Below are 21994 nucleotides of genomic sequence, written 5' to 3'. Positions count from 1 at the left end.
TAGATAGATGCCTATATATGTTGATAGATGTTTATACTCTTGATTTTTGATTTTCCGATCTGACGAAGAAGGGCAACCTTCGAAAGCTAACCAAGAAATGTATTAAGTTATGTCCAATAAAAAAGGTATCTTATTTTCTTTTCCATGTTTTATTTTGTTTGATTTCTATTGATACCTCTTGATAGATAGATAGATGTCTATATATGTTGATAGATAAATGTCTATATATGTAGATAGATAGATAGAGGTTTTGGTTATATTATAAACAAACTGTGCAATTTGATGTAAAATGGTTTAGTAGCCATATTAATACACTTTTAAAGGTCATAGATAGAAATAAAGCAAAGAAAAGAATATATGATATCTTTTTTATTGGACTAACAATACATTTTTGATTAGCTCTAGAAGGCAATACCTTCTTCTGATCTAAGTCCAATTTAGTCCAATAAATTGTATCATTTTCTTTTCTTTATTGTATTTCTATTTATTACCATTTGAAGATATGTTTTGAACGGCAAAAATATTGCAAATTAGTTGCATTATTTTCAACTGTAGTAAGGAAACAAAGTTATAGAAAATACAACTTGACAGAGGGAGAAAGAGAGAGAAAGAGAGAAATCATAGAAACATTCTGTGGCATGATTCAGTATTGTTATTGAAAGAAACTTTCCATTATGCTCAGTCCATAACTTCATGTGAACTGAATTGTAAGTACATAAGTATTGCCATACTGGGAAAGACCAAAGGTCCATCAAGCCCAGCATCCTGTTTCCAACAATGGCCAATCCAGGTCACAAATACCTGGCAAGATCCCAAAAAACTATAAAACATTCTATACTGCTTATCCCAGAAATAGTGGATTTTCCCAAGTCCATTTAATAATGGTTTATGGACTTTTCCTTTAGGAAGCCGTCCAAACCTTTTTTAAACTCCGCTAAGCTAACCGCCTTTACCACATTCTCTGGCAACGAATTCCAGAGTTTAATTACACGTTGAGTGAAGAAAAATGTTCTCCGATTCGTTTTAAATTTACTACATTGTAGCTTCATCGCATGCCCCTTTTAAATCACCAATCATTAAATTCTCTTACCATACTTGACTGGACACTGTTCAGTTGCTTTTAGGATCTCAAAGTCAGCTATTTTGATGGCAAAAACGATCGTATGGGAGGACTTGCTTCTATCCATGATCATCTGGACAATGTGGCACATAAATCTTGGAAACAATATACATAATGGTACCCGGGGATCTTGGGAAAATGATCAACATATCCCCAACTGCATACTTACTAAACTAATTAACAATAGCAACTGATGCCCTCCCTAGATGGAAAGTTGCACATTGCCAATGAAATGTGTCATAACTCAATGTTCAAAAGCAAAACTATATTTTAGAATATGAAGGAGTTACTATTCATCCAATAGTCAAGGAGTAGCCCAATGGTTAGTGCAATGGGCTGGGTTCAATTCCCACTGCAGCTCCTTGTGATCCTGGACTAGTCATTAAATTCTCCAACGCCTCAGGTCTAAGCGACAGAGAAAGTATCTGTATACAGTGGCGATCCTAGGTTGGCTGCCACCCGGGGCAGATCGCAGCTATGCGCCCCCCCCCCCCCCCGGTGCATTCTTGGCTGCTGGAGGGTGCAGAGAGCAGCTGCGCGCCTGTCGGATCCACTGGCTCCCTGCTCTCTCTGCCCCGGAACAGGAAGTAACATGGCCTTGGGGAAAATCCACTGCTTATTTCTAGGGTAAGCACCATAACATATCTTCTACTGTTTTGGGATTGTGCCAGGTACTTATGACCTGGGTTGGCCACTGTTGGAAACAGGATACTGGGCTTGATGGACTTTCAGTCTGTCCCAGTATGGCAAATACTTATGTTTTTATGTGCTCCAAACCAGTTAGGTGCACCTTCGCAGAATGGAGCTTAGGCTCTTATGCATGTAACTGCCAATTTTCTTGGCAGTAGCACATGTAAGTGGCATGTAACTGTGCATCCTTTATGCATGAAAAACATCACGGAAAGCTTTCAAGTCGCTCTTCCCTATAGCTGGAACAACCATATAGAACTCCCTACCCATCGCTATCAGAATGAACTGCAGCTATATTAGCTTCAGAAAAAAAGTTTAAAACTCTCCTCTTCTGAAATACCGCTCTGTGATCCTTTTCCACCACACGTCAGCAAACCATCCTTTTCTATATTCCTCTCCCTACTAGCTTCTTCTCCTCTGACATGGCAGTCTGCCATCCTGATTGTAAGGTTCTAGTTTAAGCCAATCTAATCTTTGTAAACCGCACTGAACCTTAATAAGGGGATATTAGCGGTATACAAGACCTAACTTGAATTGAATTATAAAATTCCCCACATTATAGGGAACATTCTCTATGGACATAAGTACATAAGCACCGCCATACCGGGAAAAGACCAAGGGTCCATCAAGGCCCAGCATCCTGTCTTCAACAGTGGCCAATCCAGGCTTCAAGAACCCGACAACCCCCCCCCCCCAAAAAAGCCACAAAATGTAATAATGTTCAATGGACTTTTCCCTCAGGAATCTGTCCGACAGTGGCGTAGCAAGGGGGGGCGGGAGGGGCGGTCCGCCCCGGGTGTCAGCTCAGGGGGGGGGGTGCTCCCTGCCGGCTCCCCCCCCCCGGGTGCAGCACGATGACACCCCCCCCGACCCAGTGCCTACCCTCCTCCGTCCAACCAGCTCCCTACCTTTAAAACAATATCGGAATCCGAGGCGAGGTGCAGCGCCTCGTGCCTGCACGTAAAAGAAATGTGGACCGTCTCTCGCTCTATCTGTCCCGCCCTCCGCTGACGCAACTTCCTATTTCCGCAAGGGTGGGACAGACAGAGCGAGAGAAGGTCCGATGAGACGGTCCACATTTCTTGATGTGCAGGCGCGAGGCGCTGCGCCTCGCCTCAGATTCTGATATTTTTTTTTAAAGGTAGGGAGCTGGTTGCACGGAGGAGGGTAGGCACTGGGTCGAGAGGGGGGTATCGATGCGCAGAGGGGGGTGTCATTGTGCTGCACCCGGGGGGGGGGGTGCAACGGTGAACCGCCCCGCCCTGGGTGGCAGCCCCCCTTGCTACACCACTGTTGTCCAAACCCCCTTTAAATTCCATAAGGCCAGCTGCTGTCACTACATTCTCAGGCAACGAGTTCCACACGTTGAGTAAAGAAAAATTTCTCCTATTTGTTTTAAATCTACCATATTCTAGCTTCATCTTGTGTCCCCTGGTTTTGTTGTTGTTTGAAAGTGTAAACAAACGCTTCACATCTTTCCACTCTATTCTGCTTATTATCTATGTTCATCTATGTTCAGATGGAAATTAAGGCAGTGTGTGCACATTTAAATTTGGAAGTACAAGTTGTAACATGGGGATACTACTACTACTTAGCATTTCTATAGCGCTGCCAGTGTTACGCAGCGCTGTACAAGTTTAACATGGGGAAGGATAGTCCCTACTCGAGAGAGCTTACAATCTAGAGGTTACAAACTCTGTAGTCAGTGTAGGTAACATGAATGGGGAAGGTGGTTAGGCGCCAAAAGCAAGGGAGAAGAGATGGGCCTTGAGTAAGGACTTGAAAATGGGCAGGGAGGGCGCATGGCGTATGGGCTCGGGAAGTCTGTTCCAGGCATAAGGTGATGCGAGGCAGAAGGGGCGGAGTCTGGAGTTAGCGGTGGTAGAGAAGGGTACGGATAGGAGTGATTTGTAACATGGGGATACATATAATTATGCATCTGCACAATTTTACATATAACTAATAAGTGTGCTTGTGTAAACCCTTGATTTGTATAAGGATATGACAGAGGCAAAATGGGGGCCTGTGCTGTCATCAGCATGTGTTTTTCACGTGCGCTGAGGTCCCCTTTTACCAGTGGTGTAGCTACGTGGGGCCAGGGGGGCCTGGTACCCTGTACATTTGGCCCTGGACCCCCCTGTTGACGACCCTCTCGACCCCCCCCTCCCGCCTCCAACCCGCTGTCGCCGTCGCCTTCCTTTGCCGGCGAGGGACCCCAACCCTCGCCAGCCGAGGTCCTCTTCTTCTCGCAAAAGGCTTCCTTCTGTTTCTGATGTCCTGCACGTACATCTGAAAAAGTCACTATAGATCTCCATCTGCTCTTTATAAGCCCTTGGGAATATGACGTCAACAGTGGCATTGGGATTCATTTGAGTGTCTCCGTAGGTCTTATTATAGACATGCGATTGCTTCTGAATCTTTCTCATTTGTAACACACTAATGAAAATTATGGTTCCCTTGTCAATGTACATTCTATGGATTTGATGAATAAATAGAAGACTTCATGATCTGATACAAATGAGGGAACTGGACTCTTTCCTAGCATCAAGTGGAGATGAAATCAGTTGACTATTCAACTTTATTATTGTCTCCAGGTTATTCTTTTATTCATTGTGCTTCTTATCAAAACTGCACTCTGCAGAGTGCAATGAGAATTGGCCGTGCACGCTGTGATGAATACCTCACATGGATACACTGTCCTTTAATCATAATGTTTACAAATGTAAATGCAAGTGGAGTTATTTTGCAATGTTAATATCATAGCATGAGCATCATTTAAGAATTTGTAGATTCCCAATGAAGAAAGACTAAGGAGGCTAGGGCTTTTCAGCTTGGAGAAGAGACGGCTGAGGGGAGACATGGATAGAGGTATATAAAATAATGAGTGGAGTGGAACAGGTGGATGTGAAGCGTCTGTTCACGCTTTCCAAAAATACTAGGACTAGGGGGCAGGCGATGAAACTACAGTGTAGTAAATTTAAAACAAATCGGAGAAACTTTTTCTTCACCCAACATGTAATTAAACTCTGGAATTCGTTGCCGGAGAACGTGGTGAAGCTTGGCAGAGTTTAAAAAGGGGTTAGACAGTTTCCTAAAGGACAAGTCCATAAACCGCTACTAAATGGACTTGGGAAAAATCCACAATTCCAGGAATAACATGTATAGAATGTTTGTACGTTTGGGAAGCTCGCCAGATGCCCTTGACCTGGATTGGCCGCTGTCTTGGACAGGATGCTGGGCTTGATGGACCCTTGGTCTTTTCCCAGTGTGGCATTACTTATGTACTTATGGTTGAGGGTTGTACTTCTCACTGTTGGGAATTAAGACTAGTGCCGAGCAGATTTCTATGGTCTGTGTCTCAATCATGGCTAGACAGATATAGTTGGACTGGAGCAGGCTTCAACGGCAACTCCAGTAGTTAAAAATCAAGCTAGTGCCAGGCAGACTTCTACAGTCTGTGCTCTGAAAATGGAAAGGGCAACTCAAGGTTAAGCATGCACATGTTATCGTATACGAAGAGTTTTTCTTGTTGGGCAGACTGGATGGACCATGCAGGTCTTTGTGAATTCTTAATGGTAGATAATGGCAGACAATTTCCAGGAAACACATTCTCTAAACATGAACCATAAACTAAGTAATGCAACTAACTGTCTGCTTCACAATTATTCACTTTTCAAAGGAAGACTTTTCTGGTGAAGACCATGCTAGTGGAAGAATTTTTTTTTCTGGATTTCCATTATCTGACTCTAAGCATGTGAATCAATATTTAGATAGTGTACAATACGGAAGGTAAGTCCATGAGTTAATTACATCATTCATTTTATGTTCAAAAGTTAATATACCGCGGACATCAAAGTCTCTACTATGCTTCCATAGTAGTGCTGCGATGTCTGCATTATTAAGGGGCAGATCCTTGATAAAGCCATGAGGCGAAACACAGCGCATGTTGGATAACACAGCACCCTTGCTGATTCTGTTCTTCAAGAACATTTATTAAGCTACGTCTTTAAAACTGAACTTTTTTTGAAATTATAACTAAAAAGATTGAGTAGTATTTAAATTAAAGACCCATCGATGACGGGTGAGCACGTAAAGCTTAGAGCAATGAACGTGTTGCTTAGGTCTATAAGTTAAGGATTACTATCCAGCTTATTTTCGAAATAGATCGCTGGCCATCTTCCGACACAAATTGGGAGATGGCTGGCGATCTCCTGAACCCAGCCAAATCGGTATAATCGAAAGCCGATTTTGGCCGGCGCCACCTGCTTTCCGTCGTGGAGCCGTACAAACTTCAAGGCAGGGTACAGAAGGCGGGACGGGGGCGGGATGGGGGCGTGGTTACAAGATGGCCGGCTTCGCCCGATAATGGAAAAAAGATGGCCGGCTCTGACGAGCATTTTGTCGGCTTCACTTGGTCCATTTAGTTTTAGGACCAAGTCTCAAAAAAGTGCCTCAATTGACCAGATGACCACCGGAGGGAATAGGGGAACATCTCCCCTTACTCGTCCAGTGGTCACCAACCCTCTCCCACCCCAAAAAAATTAAAATAAAAAACATTTTTTGCCAGCTTGTATGCCAGCCTCAAATGTCATACCCAGCTCCCTGACACCAGTATGCAGGTCCCTGGAGCAGTATTTAGTGGGTGCAGTGCACTTCAAGCAGGTGGACCCAGGCCCACTCCCCCCTACCTGTTACACTTGTGGTAGTAGATGTTGAGCCCTCCAAAAAACCCCAAAACCCACTGTACCCACATGTAGATGCCCCTTCACCCCTTAGGGTTATGGTAGTTGTGTAGAGTTGTGGGGAGTGGGTTTTGGGGTGGATTTGGGGGGGCTCAGCACCCAAGGAAAGGGAGGTATGCACCTGGGAGCAATTTTTGAAGTCAACTGCAGTGCCCCCTAGGATACCCGGTTGGTGTCCTTGCATGTCAGGGGGGCCAGTGCACTACAAATGCTGGCTCCTCCCATGACCAAAAGGCTTGTATTTCACCGGGTTTGAGATGGCCGGGCCCGGTTTCTATTATGGCCAAAAACCGAAGTCGGCCATCTCTAAACCCGGCGATCTCAACATTTGACCTAAATGCTGAGATTTAGTCGGCGCCAACCGTATTATCGAAAGAAAAGATGTCCGGCCATCTTTTTAGATAATACAGTTGGCTCCGCCCCTTTACGGCGCTGGCCACATAGATTGCCGGCCATCTATTTGGCTGGTGCCATTCGATTATGCCCCTCTATGTATTCTATAATCTAAGAATTGCTATATATTCTATATATATTTTAAAATCCTAAATAGTGGTAAATTTAGACGCAGTCATTTGCACCATGTTTTTCCTGGTGGAAATTATGGTAACCTAAATTTACATGGAACTCCTGCATGGAAGTGCTATTTTATAATCCCTGTCTAACTTTAAGTGTGGCTTACAGAATAGCGCTTTTTTCAATGCCGATTATTTTTAGGTGCTTTTTTCTTTTATTTAATAATGTCCTCATTATTAATTATTGAGTAATACAGAGCTCCAAATATTATACCACAAGTGTAACAGGTAGGGGGGGGGGGGTAGGCCTGGGTCCCCCTGTCTGAAGTGCACTGCACCCACTAAAAACTGCTCCACGGACCTGCATACTGCTGTGATGGAGCTGGGTATGACATTTGAGGCTGACATAGAGGCTGGAAAAATGTGTGGGGGGGTTGGGTGGGAGGGGGTTGGTGACCACTGGCAGAGTAAGGGGAGGTCATCCCCGATTCCCTCCGGTGGTCATCTGGTCAGTTCAGGCACCTTTTCGAGGCTTGGCCTTGAAAAAAAGGGACCAAGTAAAGTCAGCCAAATGCTCGTCGGGGACGCCCTTCTTTTTTCCATTATCTGCCGAGGACGCTCATCTCTTAATCACGCCCCGTCCCGCCTTCGGTACACTGCCAATACGCCCCCTTGAACTTTGGTCGTCCCTGTGACGGAAAGCAGTTGAGGACGCCCAAAATCGGCTTTCGATTATGCCGATTTGGGTGACCTTAGGAGAAGGACGCCCATCTCCCGATTTGTATTGGGAGATGGGCTCCCTTCTCCTTTGAAAAATGAGCTGGTTAGTAAAAGGAGCCCTAAGTATCAACTCTTACCTATGAGTAGAAATTATTATGCAAAGATTTAGAAAGTATTAAAACTCAAAAGTGTTATTTAAATAAAGAAAATTCAAGGCAACAGGATATTGAAGGAATTTCTAGTTTGTAAAATTGCACTAAAGTGAATATATTGCAAATGAAAATAATATATTCAATTAATTCAATTTTTCTTCTGCCCATATGCACCAGATATAACCCATATAAGGAATTATGAATCAAAGCGTTCAGGTCGAATTTATTCTGTTGGGTTTCCCCAGCATTAGAGATCGGTGGATTATAGTCTTTTTGCTAATATTGGCTATTTACTGCTTCACAGTCATAGGGAATTTAGTTATCATTATGCTAGTGTGGACTGACCTACATCTGCACACTCCCATGTACTTCTTTCTTGGAAACTTTTCTTTCATGGAGATCTGGTACACAACAGTCATCATCCCCAAGACAATGGCCAATATTGTGACAGATATGGAGACAATCCAGTTTGCAGCCTGCATTATTCAATACTATGTTTTCTTTTCTTTGGGCACCACTGAAATTTTCTTGCTATCATGTATGGCCTTTGATCGCTATCTAGCTATTTGCAACCCTCTAAGGTACTCGACCATCATGCGCAATGGAGTTTGCCTCCGATTGTCACTGAGCTGTTGGTTGGGAGGCTTCCTATGCTTGATGCCACCAGCTGTTCTTATCGCCCATTTGAAGTTTTGTGGACCCTACATAATCAACCATTTCTTTTGCGATGGTCCATCACTGTTGCGACTCTCCTGCATTGACACCTACTTGATTGAACTGTTCCATTTTATTTTGGCATTAATCGTAATTTTGCTACCTTTCCTCCTAATATTGATTTCGTATATTTTTATTATCTCCACCATTTTGAGAATTCCATCTGGTACAGGACGAAACAAGGCCTTCTCCACCTGCTCTTCTCATCTGATTGTGGTCCTCATATTTTATGGTTCTCTGATCTTTATGTATGTACGTCCGAAGCCCATTAATGCATCAGAGATGAACAAGGCTGTAGCTGTGTTTTACACTTTGGTTACACCCATGCTTAACCCTCTTATCTACTGCTTTCGGAACACGGAGGTGAAAAAAGCAATGAAAATGCAGTGCACAAAGCACGTAGCTCTGAAAGAAGATGGATGCCCTGTGTTTTCAGCAATTGAATACAATTTCTAAACACATTTCTCCATGTGGAGAAACCAGCAGGGGTTGTATTATCTTGGTCCTAGTTGCATTGTTTTTAATAACTAACTGCCATTATATATGTTACATTTGTATCCCACATTTCCCCACCTATTTGCAGGCTCAATGTGGCTTACATAGTACCGGAGAGGCATTCGCCAATCCGGTAAAAACAAATACAGGTGGTATTATGGTTAGGTAAGGAACATATGTTTCAATTACAATGGGAATCAAGGAGAGGAAAGATTATTTAGTGTCCGGTACAAGCTTTGGTTATGATGTGTTGCAGAGTGCAGGCATTTATGTTGGGTCGGCGGGGTATGCCTTTTTGAACAGGTAGGTCTTTAATGATGTCCTGAAGTTTAGGTGGTTGTAGGTTGTCTTTGCAGGTTTAGGCAGTGCGTTCCCTAATTGTGTGCTTGTATAGGAGAAGCTGGACGCATAGGTTGTTTTGTATTTAAGTTTTTTGCTGTTTGGATAGTGGAGGTTTAGGTATGTTCGAGATGATCTGGTTATGTTTCTGAGTGGTAGGTCTATAAGATCTGTCATATATCCTGGGACTTGGTCATAGATAATCCTGTGGACCAGGGTGCAGATTTTGAAAGTAATATGTTCTTTGATTGGCAGCCAATGCAGTTTTCAGTGGCGTTCCCAGCCTGGATGGCACCCGGGGCGGATCGCCGAAGCGCCCCCCCCCCCCCCCCGCCTGCAAAATGACACCTTCCCCCCCGGTGCACGCCGCTGGGGGGGTGCCATGGCGCGCGCTTGTGGGCTCTGACTTCGCTAACTTCGCTCGTTCGCTGCAGCTCCCTCTGCCCCGGAACAGGAAGTAACCTGTTCCAAGGCAGAGGGAGCTGCACCGAACGAGTGAAGTTAGCAAAGTCATAGCCCACAGGTGCGCGCTGCGGCACCCCCCAGTGGCGTGCACCTGGGGTGGACTGCCCCCCCCCCCCGGTACACCACTGGCAGTTTTTCACGGAGGGGCTTGGCACTGTCGAATTGCGATTTGCCAAATATTAGTCTGGCTGCTGTATTCTGAGCGGTCTGGAGTTTCTTTGTGTCCAGAGTAAATTCCGTTGCAATAGTCTGCGTGACTTAGCACCATTGATTGTATTAGGTTACAAAATATTTCCCTTGGGAAGAAAGGTTTTAAGCGTTTAAGTTTCCACATAGAGTGGAACATTTTCTTTGTTGTAGTGCTCTCTAGAGTGAGGTTGCGGTCGATTATCACTCTAAGTATTTTCAGGTTGTTTGAAATAGGGAGGGTGTGTTCTGGGGTGATTAAGGTTGTTCGTTTGTATGTTTTGTGTTGAGATGAGAGGAAGAGACAATGTGTTTTTTCAGTATTCAGTTTCAATTGAAAGGTGTTTGCCCATGAATCCATGGTATTCAAGCCGAGTTTAATTTAGTTGTTGATTTCTGTTAGGTCATGTCTGAAGAGGGTATGTAGATCTCTCTCTCTCTCTTTACATGTATGTATATACATGTAGATAGCACCATTTCCATTTCAGAACGCATCTATTTACAAGTGGATATCCAATGCATGCAAAATATACTACAACTTAAATGTTTTAACGTTGAATTCTCTTTCATTTCTGTAAAATAGAGATTGGGCTTGCCTGCCATCTGGCTGGATGAGTTTAGTACCTCCCTCTGCTTTTCTTCCCCGCCCATCTCCTCTCTGGAACCAACCTTCTTCCCACTTCATCCCTCCCATTGTTCTATTATATGCATCTCTGTACTGGCATTACTCAACCACCAGGGCTATTCTTTCTTAGTCCTTTCTGTACATCAAGGGGTTAAAGTTCAAAGAGATTTAACCAGGCAGGAGAGGCTCCTGTCCCATTAAATTCCATCTTCAATATTCAGCAGCACTTAACTGGGCAGTGCCATTGATATTGTCTCCAAGTGGCCATTTCCTAACCGGTTAGTTCAGGGCAGTCTGGGGGGGTGGAACTTGGACAGAGCCACTATTTAACCAGTTAGTGGCAATATTCAGTCTTCTCACCGGCTAAGTAAGCAGATACAGTTAGGACAGCATAAAGGTTATCCTAACTTTAACCACCATATTAACTGGGCACCAACCTGGATATCAGGCAGTATCCAGTCAACTTCCAGGTGTCCAAAGATACCCGGATATTCAAAGCTGGAAGTTGAACATGGCTTGGCATTGACTATCAGGGGCTATTTCGGCTTGTGGCCGTGAGCAGCTTACAAGCTGCTTACCATCCTACAAACCCTACCGCCCTCAAGAGTCCCTTGTTCGGCCTATGAAAATCGCCTCACCCTCTCTCCGGTTGACTGTTCCCACCTTCAGGTTACACATCATTCTGCCTTTTTTTTTTTTTTTGCACCACCCCTTTTCTTCTGGAAGTCCCTACCTCCTTGCCTTCACTCGGAATGCTCTCTCCCTAAATTCAAAGCTACATTAAAAACCTATTTACCTTAGCTTTCCCGGACTTTGCAGGGCTTGAGGGTTCAGTAGTCTGACATCCTAGTCTGGTTTGTTATAGGTATGCAAACAAGGGTTTGTTCTCTCTCTCTGTCTTGTTCTACCTTTGCTGTCCCATATATGGAATTCCTTTCTATTTCCATTTAGACTGTACACTGATTTATTGTGAAAGGCAATTAAGCATGTACCTAATAAACCAATCTATAACTAAACATACCACTGCTTGTTAAATATTGACCTTCTAGTTGTTTGTAACCCACTTTGATTGTGTATGACATTGCATGAAACGAAGCTAATCTGAACTTCTACAGAGAATGACTCAGATGTAAAAGTATTCAAATCAAGATTTATTTTGCATTGCATAGCATGGGGACTGCCATATTTACATAAGCAACGTTCTTAGGAAGCATCTCTAACAAATCACTCCTAATAAAGAATGTCATACAAGACTCATTTTTAATATGCAGAATTCAATCTTTGTTTGAGATGTTCCAAGTCATTTCCGTCCACCCCCCACCCATCTCCCAGTTGGCATTTTTCTTTTGCATGTGTGTTTAAATCTAAAAAGACAAAGAGAATACTGTTTATCATGCTGATGTTTAAACACTCTTTCTGGCTTTTTTTGACAATTAGCTGGCAAATATTTGGAGTTATCCTAGATGATGGAACTCTATGTCTAAGAGATAAATAAAATTTAATCTGGACAAATATAAACTAATCCACAGAAGGATCACGAGTGATAGCTATAGATATGCAATGCTGTAGGGATATGCCATTCTTTTTTGTATCATTGGACTTTTTCGTCCATTTTTGGACATTTCCAAGTTCATTTTACACATACATTTTAATAGCAATCTGTAACCCATGTTATAAGTGCGTAACATCAACTAATTCATAACACATGCTAATTCATCAGTTAACAGCATTTCAAAAGAATTTACATACATGACTCATCAAGTTCTAAATATGTCTAGATACATTTTCATTTTCATAACTTATTTGGTAAATTTGTTTTGTGGATCATCCGAGATAACAGCATAAACGTTGCAATCCAAATTTCCAAGGCAACGATTATGCACTTCTTCATCAATCCATATTTTCTTTCAGTTTTTCTACTAGCTATTTCAATTATTCAAATAAATTCAAAAATGTTTAGAATCCATCCATATTGTGTTCAGTTCTGGTCGCCTCATCTCAAAAAAGATATAAAGGAATTGGAGAAGGTGTAGAGAAGGGCGACGAAAATGATAAAAGGGATGGGACGACTACCTTATGAGGAGAGGTTAAGAAGGTAGGACTCTTTAGCTTGGAGAAAAGGCGGCTGAGGGGTGATATGATAGAGGTCTACAAAATAATGAGTGGGGTAGAGCGGACAGATGTGAAGCATTTGTTTACGCTTTCTAACAATAATAGAACCAGGGGACACAAGATGAAATTAGAATGTGGTAGGTTTAAAACAAATAGGAGAAAGTTTTTCTTTACTCAGCGCGTAGTTAGACTCTGGAACTCATTGCCGGAGAAGGTAGTGATGGCAACAGGCCTTGCTGAGTTTAAAGGGGGTCTGGACAGATTCCTGAAGGAAAAGTCCAATGATCATTATTAAATTTGGGGGGTTTGCCAGGTTCTTGGGGCCTGGATTGGCCGCTGTTGGACACAGAGTGCTGGGCTTGATGGACCTTTGGTCTTTTCCCAGCGTGGTAGTGCTTCTGTAGTTATGACAAATGGCCGACATTTTTTGTCAATGTGAGAGAACATGTTAGCTGAAGAAATTTGAACCTCTTCCCTGAGGAAGATTCAAAACCTGACCATGTCGGTGGAGGTTCTCACACTATGGAAAACAGCTGCCAATTAAGTGCTACCAGTGCCATTTGTCAGTACTAAGACTGGGCTGGGCCAGAGAACCCTCTAAAACTAAAAAGTAGCATATTTTATTTATTTATTGTATTTGTTACATTTGTATCCCACATTTTCCCACCTATTTGTAGGCTCAATGTGGCTTACATAGTACCGGAGAGGCGTTTGCAAACATCGGTGAGAACAAATACAAAGTGGTGTTGTGGTAAGATAAAGTTCATATGACATGGCCACATTAGGGAGACGTGCATCGGAAGAGTTGAGTTTTGTCCATTACATACTTTAGTTTTGTTGTGTTGTAGGGATCGAGCATTTAAGTTGGATCGGTGGGGTATGCCTTTTTGAACAGGTTAGTTTTTAGCGATTTCCGGAAGTTTAGGTGGCCGTACGTCGTCTTCAAGGCTTTTGGTAGTGCGTTCCACAGTTGTGTGCTTAAGTAGGAAAAGCTGAATGCATAAGTTGATTTGTATTTAAGTCCTTTGCAGCTTGGGTAGTGCAGATTTAGATATGATCTTGTTGATTCGGATGTGTTTCTAGTTGGTAGGTCAATCAAGTCTATCATGTATCCCGGGGCTTCACCGTAGATAATTATGCATTTGTAAAACAAATTAGATATAGTACGTTTCTCACTCGTGGCCCCCCTAGTGCATGGAAAAAATAAGCAAGTGCTAAATGCTAGAGAAGTCCATACATTTGTATGCCTCGCTATACTCAACTTCACATAAAGTAAGTCTTTGTTATATCACGACGGTCTAAATGATCAGAAGCGCTTTAATAGGATCATCAGATCAGCGTACCAGCCTCTATATTGGCTAATGATGATTATGAGCCAAGCACATTTAGAGAGGCAGTACCGCAATCCTCATCAATCCAAATTTTAGAAAACAGCTTTTGGAGACTACCTTGAAGGAGCATTTTAGCGAATGTCGGTGACGGGTCTCCATCATGTATTGTCTATAGTGGCTGAAAAACTAAGTACTAATTTGGAGTTTAAACACAACAAAAAATGTGGAAAAATTAAGATAAATGATATATGTGAATATTATAATGAAAAAATAAGTAAAAAATCTAACATTTGGATTGATGAGGATTGTGGTACTGCCTCTTTAAATATGCTTGGCTCATAATAATCATTAGCTACTATAGAGGCAGGTACGCTGATCTGATGATCCTATTAAAGCTCTTCTGATCATTTAGACCGTCATGATATAACAAAGACGTGCTTTATGTGAAGTTGAGTATAGCAAGATTGATTGATTGTGGACTCCCTTCACTATCTAAATTGTATGTACTGTGACACATATTTGTACGGGCATCTCTAGTGTTTAGCGTGCACTAAAAACAATAGAGCAACTTTGTAAAAGATCCCCTAAACGAGCGCACATCCATTTTGGGCCTGAGACCTTACCGCCACCCATTGACTTAGTGGTAAGGAGGAGCATAATCAAAAGGGACTCCCAAGTCTTATTGAGGACGTCCTCGCAAAACGTCCCAGCGAAGGGGCGAGGAAACCTGTATTATCGAAAACAAGATGGTGTCCATCTTTTGTTTCGATAATATGGTCGGGGACGCTCAAATCTTGACATTTAGGTCGTCCCTAGAGATGGTCGTCCCTAGACTTGGTCATTTCTGATTTTCGGTGATAATGGAAACTAAGGACACCCATCTCAGAAATGACCAAATGCAAGCCCTTTGGTCGTGGGAGGAGCCATCATTCGTAGTGCACTGGTCCACCTGACATGCCAGGACAGCAACTGGGCACCCTAGGGAGCACTGCAGTGGACTTCAGAAATTGCTCCCAGGTACACAGCTCCCTTTCCATGTGTACTGAGCCCCCCCAACTGCCCCAAAACCCACTACCCACAACTGTACACCACTACCATAGTCCTTACGGGTGAAGGAGGCACCTAGATGTGGGTACAGTGAGTTTGTGGTGGGTTTTGGAGGGCTCACATTTACCACCACAAGTGTAACAGGTAGGGAGGGATGGGCCTGGGTCCGCCTGCCTGAAGTGCACTGCGCCCTCTACAACTGCTCTAGGTACCTGCATACTGCTGTGATGGACCTGAGTATGACATTTGATGCTGGCATAGAGGCTGGCAAAAAAGATTTTTAAAGATGTTTTTTGAGGGTGGGAGGGATTATTGACCACTGGGGGAGTAAGGGGAGGTGATCCCCAATTCTCTCCGGTGGTCATCTGGTCAATTCGGGCACCTTTTTGTGCCTTGGTCGTAAGAAAAACAGGACTAGGTAAAGTCATCCAAATGCTTGTCAGGATGCCCTTTTTTTTTCATTATGGATCGAGGACGCCCATGTGTTAGGCACGGCCAAGTCCCGCCTTCGCTACACCTCCGACACGCCTCCTTGAATTTTGGTCATCCCTGCGACGTAAAGCAGTTGGGGACGCCCAAAATCTACTTTCAATTATGCCAATTTGGGTGACCCTGTGAGAAGGACGCCCATCTTCTGATTTGTGTCAAAAGGTGGGCATCCTTCTCTTTTGAAAATAGGCTCGAAGATCTCACACGTTAACCGGGTGGTAATCATTAGTGCGTCTACACTGCCGATTACCGCCGGGGAAGCGCCACATGGTAGAAAATTTCTACCGCATGTTTTGGACGCATGTCAAAACTGAAATTAACACCCAGGGCACGTGGTAGCTGGGCGGTAGTTCCAATCTGATGCACGTTGTACACGCAGAGGTGCCTATATGTGTTAGTAAAAGGGCCCCCACAATTAGTAGACAAATAAACTTGAGAAAGCCACAGCTTATCATTGACCAGCAAGGAATCAAGGATGCTGGGCTTAAGAAACCTTTGGAGAACTAGAATGACAAGTTTTATGTTCTTATTAATTGAAAATTGTGGTAGAACCGTATACCTTCATGCAACTAAGCCAACCTCAAGCATTTCAGAACTATTTTTTTAACAAATACCTTTTTCAATGCACTTTTCACTTCCTTGTTTTTCAAGGTATAGATGATAGGATTTAACATGGGCATTACAAAACTGTACAACATAGACACCAACCTGTCCTTATCGAATGAGTAGCTTGAGATTGGACGCATATAGCTGAAGATTGCACTGCCATAATATAATATCACCATAGTAAGGTGGGAACCACAGGTTGAGAATGCTTTATGTCTCCCCTCACTAGAGCGAATTTTCAAGATGGCCGATATAATATAAATGTAGGACACAATAATACACAGAAAAAGGGGCCAACCTATGAGGACCCCTATAGTTAACAGTACAGCTTCATTGATGGATGTATCAGCACAAGCAAGAGATAGCAAAGGAGGGATATCACAAAAGAAATAGCTGAGTTCATTAGAACCACAGAAAGGTAATGTAAAGGTGAAGTAAGTATGTATTGCTGAATTTAGCATGCCGGTGATCCAGCTACTTGCTGCCAGATTTGCACAAACCATCTTGTTCATGATGATAGTATAACGCAACGGGTTACAGATCGCTACATAGCGGTCATAAGCCATCACCGCAAGCAGGACACACTCTGTACCCATACATGACACAAAGAAATACAATTGTACAATACAATCGGAACAAGAAATTGTTTTCTTTTCCCTGGAGAGGTTCTCCAGCATTTTGGGCACAGTACTGGATATATAGCAGATGTCCAGGAAGGACAGATTGACGAGGAAAAAATACATAGGTTTATGAAGGCGAATGTCGAGTCTGGTTGCTACGATGATGCCCATGTTTCCTGCCAGTGTCGCCAAGTAGATCAGCAAAAGGGCGGCAAAGAATAGATCTTGAAAGTCCATAATTTTGGAGAACCCCAGAAAAATGAATTCTGACGGTATGGTCTGATTTCTTCTTTCCATTTCATTTCTGTGTTTCACCTGTTGGGTAAGCATAAATGCAGCTCATGAGAGGCAAAAGATAGAACATTGCAATGGAGAAACCGAGTGAAAGATTGTGGTGACAAAAAAGTGACCCACTGAGCAAAAAGGTACCGAAAATGGGGTTGTGACTGAATGATCAACTTGTGAAAAAATTGAATAGTCCCATTCTACTGATCATATAGTACACAGAAGTACACAAGTATTGCCATAGTGGGACAGACCAACGGTCCATCAAGCTCTGAATCCTGTTTCCAAGAGTGGACAATCCAAATCACAAGTACCTGGCAAGATCCCCCCCAAAACATGCAAAACATTTTATGCTGCTTATCCTAGAAATATAACAAAATGTTTAAACACACATGAATACAAGTGTATTGCTTCTTCAGCTTATTGAGAGTGGAGTAGTCTCATATGTAACACACGATAAAGATTATTTGATTTTTCACCCAATGACTGGGTGTATTATCTGTGTGTATTGTCTAATCATTGACTGAACCTCCACCACCCTTTGCTAATCTTATATATAAAGATATATTTCTGTTTGTCAATATGCTAACATCTAATTTTATGTAGCACTTAGCTTGAACAAGTTGGTGCTCTTAAAACCCCGACAGGTCCCCGTTTCGTGGTTACTTTCTCAAGGGGGAGTCACCAGTTCTAAAACCAAAAACAAGATGCAGCACAAAGTTACTTACAAATAGTTCTAAAGGCATATTAGTTGTATAATTACTTGTATTCTAAATAAAATTGCTGTTAGCTTACCAAGTAACAGTCCACTCTCAATAAGCTGAAGAAGCAATACACTTGTATTCATGTGTGTTTAATAAGCAGCGGATTTTCCCCAAGTCCATTTTAATAATGGTCTACGGACTTTTCCTTTAGGAAGCCATCCAAACCTTTTTTAAACCCAGCTAAGCTAACTGCTTCTACTACATTCTCTGGCAACGAATTTCAGAGTTTAATTACACGTTGAACAAAGAAACATTTTCTCTGATTCATTTTAAATTTACTATTTTGTAACTTCATTGCATGCCCCCTAGTCCTAGTATTTTTGGAAAGAGTAAAGAAGCGAGTCACGTCTACCCGTTCCACTCTATTCATTTATTTTCTAGGCCTCTAGCATTTAAAAAATGAAGGTTTTCCAAATTTACCCCTCCAAACCTTTATAGATTTTATCTCTCTTATTTGTAACCCTACCTTTGGTACCTTAAAAGAGATATGGGAACAAGGCATGAGAGAGAGAGAAAATTGTTGTATTGATCTTACATAACGAGAAACCACAGTATGCTTCAGTAAAAGAATCATTTAATATGTCCAGTCAGAAATGAATTAACGAATCATGTAAATTATTTATAATTAGTATAGAGATACTGAATAATTGAGCCATGTAAGGGCATTGTAGCCGAGAGCAGCTCACATTTGATTAGTAAAAATATTTATGCCAATACACACTATTTTCATGTAAATACATTCTTGAAATGTTCTTACCATACTTCCGGATACTGTTCAATTGCTTATATGAGCTCAAACTCAGCTATTTTAATGGCAGAATAGAGTTTATGTGTGCTATGGAAGGTATATTTTATTCAGGTAACTAAAATAAAAGCCCAGGCTACTTTTCTGTGATTATCTGGACAATGTGGTTCATGAATCTTGGAAGGAATACTTATAATACTTCCAGGGATTTGGGGAATACAACTAATCAATTCATTCCCAGTGGTATATTCAGTGAAGAAAAGAAACGAATGTCATATAGCAACTTATGTCTTCTATAGAGAGAAGGATGAATATTACCAATAATTAAGGTCTGGAATTTGTTGCCAGAGAATGTGATAAAGGTGGTTAGCTTAATGGGGTTTAAAAAAAGGTTTTGGACGTCTTCCTAAAGGAAAAGTCCCTAGACCATTATTATAATGGTCTTGGGGAAAACCCACTGCTTATTTCTATTTTGGGGATCTTGCCAGGTGCTTGTGACCTAGATTGGCCACTGTTGGAAACAGGATGCTGGGCTTGATGGAGCTTCGGTCTGTCCCAGTATGGCAATACTTATGTACTTCTGTAAAATGTTTCATAAATCAATGGCCACAAACAAAATTCCATTTTAAAAAATTACATAAGTACATAAGTAATGCCACACTGGGAAAAGACCAAGGGTCCATCGAGCCCAGCATCCTGTCCACGACAGTGGCCAATCCAGGCTAAGGGCACCTGGCGAGCTTCCCAAACCTACAAACATTCTATACATGTTATTCCTGGAATTGTGGATTTTTCCCAAGTCCATTTAGTAGCGGTTTATGGACTTGTCCTTTAGGAAACCGTCTAACCCCCTTTTAAACTCTGCCAAGCTAACTGCCTTCACTACGTTCTCCGGCAACGAATTCCAGAGTTTAATTACGCGTTGGGTGAAGAAAACGTTTCTCTGATTTGTTTTAAATTTACTACACTGTAGTTTCATCGCATGGCCCCTAGTCCTAGTATTTTTGGAAAGCGTGAACAGACGCTTCACATCTACCTGTTCCACTCCACTCATTATTTTATATATCTCTATAATGTCTCCCCTCAGCCGTCTCTTCTCCAAGCTGAAAAGCCCTAGCCTCCTTAGTCTTTCTTCATAGGGAAGTCGTCCCATCCCCGCTATCATTTTGGTCGCCCTTCGCTGCACCTTTTCCAATTCCACTATATCTTTCTTCAGATGTGGCGACCAGTATTGAACACAATACTCAAGGTGCGGTCGCACCATGGAGCGATATAACAGCATTATGACATCCTCACACCTATTTTCCATTCCTTTACTAATAATACCCAACATTCTATTCGCTTTCCGAGCCGCAGCAGCACACTGAGCAGAAGGTTTCAGTGTATTATCGACGGCGACACCCAGATCCCTTTCTTGGTCCGTAGCTCCTAACGTGGAACCTTGTATGACGTAGCTATAATTCGGGTTCTTTTTTCCCCACATGCATCACCTTGCACATTAATACCAATGTTCCCTCTAATGTGTGCAGGACTTGAACCTCTGTGTTCCTACCTTGGAAGAGGAAGAGATGCAGCAATATTACAATTTCAATTGCACTAGGTGGGTAGGTCTCCTGAGAGTTCTGCAGAACTTGCCTGCTCCACATGATTGAAACTGTGTCCCATACCCGACAAAAGTAATATAGATAGTGGACACCTGTGCAGCTTTAGACAGAGCAATGATTAATTGGAAAGAGTATTTAATATAGACAAGACCACAAGGACTTCAGCCTCAGCAAAATGATGCTGTTTTAAAAATATTCTGCCTCAAACATGTTTTAAAAAAAGCAAAAATTAGGGGCCCTTTTAGTAAGCCACACAGAGGGGCATAATCAAACGGGGACGACCATCTCTAAGGGTGCCCATCTCTAAGGACGTCCTCGGGAAGTGGCATCCCTATTTTGTTTCGATAATACGGTCGGGGATGACCAAATTCCAACATTTAGGTCGATCTTAGAGATGGTGGGCGGTAGAATTAGAGGACATGAAATGAGATTGAAGGGGGGCAGACTCAAGAAAAATGTCAGGAAGTATTTTTTCACGGAGAGAGTGGTGGATACTTGGAATGCCCTCCAATGGGAGGTGGTGGAGATGAAAACGGTAACGGAATTCAAACATGCGTGGGATAAACATAAAGGAATCCTGTTCAGAAGGAATGGATCCTCAGAAGCTTAGCAGAGATTGGGTGGCAGAGCCGATGTGGGAGGTGGGGCTAGTGGTTGGGAGGTGGGGCTAGTGCTGGGCAGACTTCTACGGTCTGTGCCTTGAAAATGGCAGATACAAATCAAGGTCAGGTATGCACAAAAAGTAGCACATACAGTATGAGTTTATCTTGTTGGGCAGACTGGATGGACCGTGCAGGTCTTTCTCTGCCATCATCTACTATTTTACTCGCGTTACTATGTCGTCCTTAGGTCGTCCTTAGAGATGGTCGTCCCCGGTTTTCAGCGATAATGGAAACCGAGGACGCCCATCTCAGAAACGACCAAATCCAAGCCGTTTGGTCTTGGGAGGAGCCAGCATTCGTAGTGCACTGGTCCCCCTCACATGCCAGGACACCAACTGGGCAGTCATGTCCCTTAATATGCTTAATTGAAAAAGAACATGAGTGCTTTGAAGCCTGAGGGGTTTAAGAAATGAGATCATCTTTGTGCATCATTGTCATGGGTTTGAGGGTTGTTTGGATGGGATTTTGGCGTGAACGCATCCCTGCCAGATCAGTGGCCATTCATTTAGGGGTCCTTGTACTAAGGTGCGCTGAAAAATGGCATGCGGTAGTGTAGGCCCGGGTTTTGGGTGCGCACCAATCCATTTTTCAGCGTGCCTGTAAAAATGGCCTTTTTTTTTTTTTTTTTACATTTTTGCCCAAAATGGACGTGTGGCAAAATCAAAATTTTTGCTCGTCCATTTTGGGTCTGTGACCTTACCGCCAGCCATTGACCTAGCGGTAAAGTCTCATGCGGTAACCAGGCAGTAGTCACCTACGTGCATCAAATGCCACTTGGCACACGTCCGATAAGCGTGCCCAAAAATCGGCCGCGCTCCAAAAATGAAATTACTGCAACAGCCACGCGGTAACTGGGCGGTAACTCCATTTTGGCACCCATTGGGTGCGTGTAGGCGCTTACGCTGCTTAATAAAAGGGCCTCATAGTCTTCCACATCATAATTAGAGCAAAACCATCTAATCGGGATGT

At 42.8% G+C, this 21994-nt stretch overlaps 2 protein-coding genes across 2 annotated transcripts; one reads left to right on the top strand and one right to left on the bottom strand.

The window, feature by feature from the left end:
* The first annotated feature begins 8134 nt into the window (after positions 1 to 8134).
* LOC115457135 (olfactory receptor 6F1-like) lies at positions 8135 to 9106 on the top strand. The gene has a single exon (XM_030186559.1). The coding sequence runs from the start codon at positions 8135 to 8137 to the stop codon at positions 9104 to 9106; it is 972 nt and encodes a 323-aa protein (XP_030042419.1).
* Positions 9107 to 16308: 7202 nt separating this feature from the next.
* Positions 16309 to 17262, bottom strand: LOC115457134 (olfactory receptor 5V1-like). The gene has a single exon (XM_030186558.1). The coding sequence runs from the start codon at positions 17260 to 17262 to the stop codon at positions 16309 to 16311; it is 954 nt and encodes a 317-aa protein (XP_030042418.1).
* Positions 17263 to 21994: the final 4732 nt, after the last annotated feature.

Source organism: Microcaecilia unicolor, chromosome 14 (genome assembly GCF_901765095.1).
Source record: "Microcaecilia unicolor chromosome 14, aMicUni1.1, whole genome shotgun sequence".
NCBI classification, from domain to species: domain Eukaryota; kingdom Metazoa; phylum Chordata; class Amphibia; order Gymnophiona; family Siphonopidae; genus Microcaecilia; species Microcaecilia unicolor.
This window is presented reverse-complemented; position numbering and strand designations above follow the sequence as displayed.